Raw genomic sequence first — 3,761 nt, 5'->3', positions numbered from 1 at the left:
ACTCTTTTGTTTTGCTACATAATTGAAGGGTATGGATCCATAATGAAAAGTCAACAATTAACCTAAAAAACTATACATAACTATTTTATTTTCACATATTGTCAATTGATTTTCTACTTACGTGTATTAGATAAATTGATACACCTCATGTCAGATACATAGTTTAAGTTGAAAAAATGATTGCTAAATAGTAAATACGATGGCATGGATGAACTGACTATGGTGAAAGGCGTTGAAGTGGTTGCATGGGAGCTCGCAAAACGTACCCGCCAATTCTTTAAGAAAGGAACATTAACCTGGAGAAGTAACAAAGGCATATCTATAATCATGTTTCTGCCATGGATTGCCAAATAATTCTAAAGTTCTGTCCCTTCGTAGTTTCCACCATATATTTGATTTGCTCCGTGTGCTCTATAGATCATCTCTAATGTTTCTTTGTAATGCTTATACATGTCTCTTCTGATTTGGATTGTCAAGTTTAGTTCATTGAACTGAAAAAGTTTGGGCAATCCTATTTTTTCTACACCATTCTAATTTTTTCCTAATGAACTGACATCCAGACACATCTTCAGACTGTGGATTTGAAAATATATGCTTATGTTGTGCTCGAACAGGTATATAAATTGGCTGATGGAGGATAGGTAGAGGTTCATGCCCATGTTGCAATATGTGATGGGCTGATACTGTGAGCCGAAAACCTGGAAGGTGACTCCAAACTAACAACAGGATGTCAATGCTATGGTATAACAGTTGTCCATTAAGACACGTGGCATTTGTGATCATTTGATAAAATGTAGTTCTTGATTGTAAACAAAATGCCGGCGACGATGCCGCCCCGCTACCCCACCTTACCCTCCTCCACACCCATCCCATCGTTGCTGCCCAAACCAGAGGCACCTAGGATCAGAGCTCCCGAGCAGCGCCGAGTCCGGCGATGGCCATCGGTTCAGTGCAGCTCGGAGGTGTGATTTGGTTCAGTCTCCACTGCGCCTGTCGTCTCCGGTGTGGACTGCTGCAACAATGCCTCATGGTGCTTCGTGGCGCTTGCAGTTCTTGACCGTGAGCGCCACCGGCCGTCCCCCACAGAGATCCGGCCGGCACGAGCCCCGGACGCGGCCATCACCACCAGATCCGGCGGCCACGGGCCCGGGCACGCCCATTAGCACTGGATCCGGCGCCGCCACTGAAGCCACGCCGGCCATCTACGCGCGAGCAACTCCGGCGTTGGGGCGCGCCGGGAACCGCCACGCCTTGCTCCTCTAGCACGCTGGAGACGTGAAGGGGAGGATCCCCTAACTCCCCTGCCAACCGTCACGGCATGCGACCTCCTCTCCCTTCGAGCTTGCCGGCCCCTCGTCTCCTACAGCCGTGCAGTCCGGCGACCACAGCCGTGCAGTCCGCGCCCGTGGCCGTGCAGCTCGGACAAGTGCGCAAACGCATTGAAGTTCCTTGCTCATGTGCGTGCTGCTCGATGAACACAACTGCACTGCAGCTCCTGGATGGTGGACTGCGGAAGGTGCGGGGCTCCTCCGACGTGCTTCGGTGGCCAAGTCCTTCCCTCTGTGTTGCTCGTTGCCTGATTCCCGACACCGGCGGGGCCAAAAGAGGAGGAGAGGGCGGCAACCTACCTCTACGTCTATGCCTTAGCTCACGGGTGTGCCTCAAGTTTACTGTAAGCTGTTAATTTCTACGTGTGTGACCATCTCTCCACATAGCTTCGTGGAGAATCAATGGCGTTATGCGCATGCAGTAGGATTTTTTAACTCTTGTTTCTTGAAATATAAGTAGGCTACTTCAATTTTGCTGGATATAGTCACCCTGTTGGATTCAATGAACCCCCACGTTGGAGTAGTTTGCTAGCAGTAAAGTTAAACTGAGGAGTGGAAGCCTAGACTTTGGAAAGATCTTCTTTGGATAGGACCAGTTCCCCTGTGAAAATTTCCCTATGTTCGTCTGATATTTCTCATAAGCAAGATTGCACTATTTTACAATTTAATTCGACAATTGTTTGCCACATTCCCGATTCAGATAGATTCTCTGGAGGGAATACAACGGGAATGTCCCGATTCATATAACTCCAAAGAAAGGATTGGTGATTGCAGAGTTGCGCTCGGCTCCAGCGACATTCAGGACGGCCTTGTCAACCTTGTCCCTTGCCAGAAACAAGATCTCGTCGCCTTCCGGTTTCTCAAACCCGCACAGCTCGAGAAAATATATGCCCCCGAGACACCCAACTCTCTCCTGCAAGGCACAGAAAAGATCATCAATGTCGGATTGTGCAGCAGGTTAACACATCATTCTTTACCGGTCATGGGAATAGGGAATTCGCCTGAAATGTAGCATTCGTAAGTCTGATCTTTCTGAATTTCTCCTCTTCAGGATTCTTAAACACGTTTCCGATGTAGGTGAGGAGTGTATGAAAAGCCCTCTTTACTTCAGCGTCCTCCTCTTGTCACAACATTAGCCTCATGTAGGTAAGTATAATCAAATGATTATAATGTCCTGATTTATTTTATATGTAAGTTAAGCAAAATCAGCATCATATAACTAGTACAGTTTATATTAAGGTTTGTGAATACTGGAGTAGCATACAGTACACCAACATCACTGATTGAGCTGTTAACTAATGATACCAAGGTTCAAAACAAAACAGGAAACCGAACCTGGCAAGTCATTCACGATAAGACAGTGAATCCATGCCCTTCCTCCTCTCCTCCACAACGGGACAACAACCGGATGATGTCGTGCAGTTCCTTAGCTCCTGGCCTGCGGTTCAGGAAGCTTCGGTGTTCAGTCTGATTTTTTTTGGCGCGTGGTTCAGGCGACCTAGGTGTTCAGTCAGACTGCAGTTCGCCGGCGAGATCCTAGCCGCCATGCAGTAGGGCCAGCGAGACCCACCCTATATATAGATGATTCAGAACAGTTTCTTCCCACATTTTTCTGGATTTTGCATGTGCGGTTCAGTGAGATCCCAGCAAATATTCTGTGTGTATTTTTCAGATTATGGCTGTTGATTTGGGTGAATTCAGTTTCCAATGAAGTTTGTTAAATCTCTCTGTGTAGTTGCGGCTGGCATCGGCATGAGGTTCACTTCGCCATGGTAGCTTGGATGCCTCGGCGTTGCACGTTTTCATTTGTTGTGGTGCCATGTGGTGTGTGGGGCGTGCAGCTCAAGCAAGCGGGCATGCAGTTTAGTCCGCTGGGATATGATGTATTGTGTGTAAAAAATATTTGTTGAGAAGTTCATTTCAACAAGCATTAATGGTTAATTTTCAAGGGAAAAATGTGTTGATGCAGCCCACTTCGAGGCGTCTTGTGATTCACCTCATTCAATGAGGAGTCTTGTTGTCTCATGCAGTTTGCTATAAAAAGAGATAGATGTGGCTTTGAAGCTCACTTTGTTCTCTCATCCAGTTTGCTATAAAACTCCTATGTGGTTCACTTGTAAACATGAAAAAAATAACTCAATGAAGCTCGCTTCTCATTACACGTAGTTCACTCACTCAGTCCCTCTGGTCCACTCGCCCGGCCTACGCATGTAAAAAATAAATAAGTATAAAAAGGACAACGAAAACACATGGGGTTCACTTCCTGTAGTGCCATGGTTCACTTACTTCGCAATGTGAAGTACAGAAAAATATTACGAAGACGACAAAAAAAAGTAATGTGGTTCACTTTTTGATCATGTTGGGGTTCACTTGCCCTTGTCTCTGCGGTTCACTCTTGTCCACAAAAAAAATGCTACAAAAGACCAAAAAATC

The 3,761-nt window shown here is 46.2% G+C and overlaps 1 protein-coding gene across 4 annotated transcripts; it reads left to right on the top strand.

Moving 5' to 3' along the window:
- The first annotated feature begins 791 nt into the window (after positions 1 to 791).
- Positions 792 to 3,276, top strand: LOC123097026 (uncharacterized). 4 transcript variants are annotated; one of them, XR_006446882.1, is made up of 4 exons: positions 792 to 1,672; positions 2,103 to 2,285; positions 2,380 to 2,474; positions 2,654 to 3,048. XR_006446882.1 is itself a non-coding variant. In XM_044518801.1 (4 exons), the coding sequence occupies exons 1-3, from the start codon at positions 1,319 to 1,321 to the stop codon at positions 2,462 to 2,464; spliced, it is 696 nt and encodes a 231-aa protein (XP_044374736.1). In that variant the 5' UTR covers positions 792 to 1,318; the 3' UTR covers positions 2,465 to 2,474; positions 3,064 to 3,276. The 4 variants fall into 4 exon arrangements, 3 of the variants coding, with proteins under 3 accessions (XP_044374736.1, XP_044374737.1, XP_044374735.1); XM_044518801.1 differs by lacking the exon at positions 2,654 to 3,048 and adding an exon at positions 3,064 to 3,276 and having other exon boundaries at positions 2,029 to 2,285; XM_044518802.1 differs by having other exon boundaries at positions 792 to 1,654; positions 2,029 to 2,285.
- The last annotated feature ends 485 nt before the right edge of the window (positions 3,277 to 3,761 follow it).

The sequence above is a fragment of the Triticum aestivum genome, chromosome 4D (genome assembly GCF_018294505.1).
Source record: "Triticum aestivum cultivar Chinese Spring chromosome 4D, IWGSC CS RefSeq v2.1, whole genome shotgun sequence".
Classification (NCBI taxonomy): domain Eukaryota; kingdom Viridiplantae; phylum Streptophyta; class Magnoliopsida; order Poales; family Poaceae; genus Triticum; species Triticum aestivum.
This window is presented reverse-complemented; position numbering and strand designations above follow the sequence as displayed.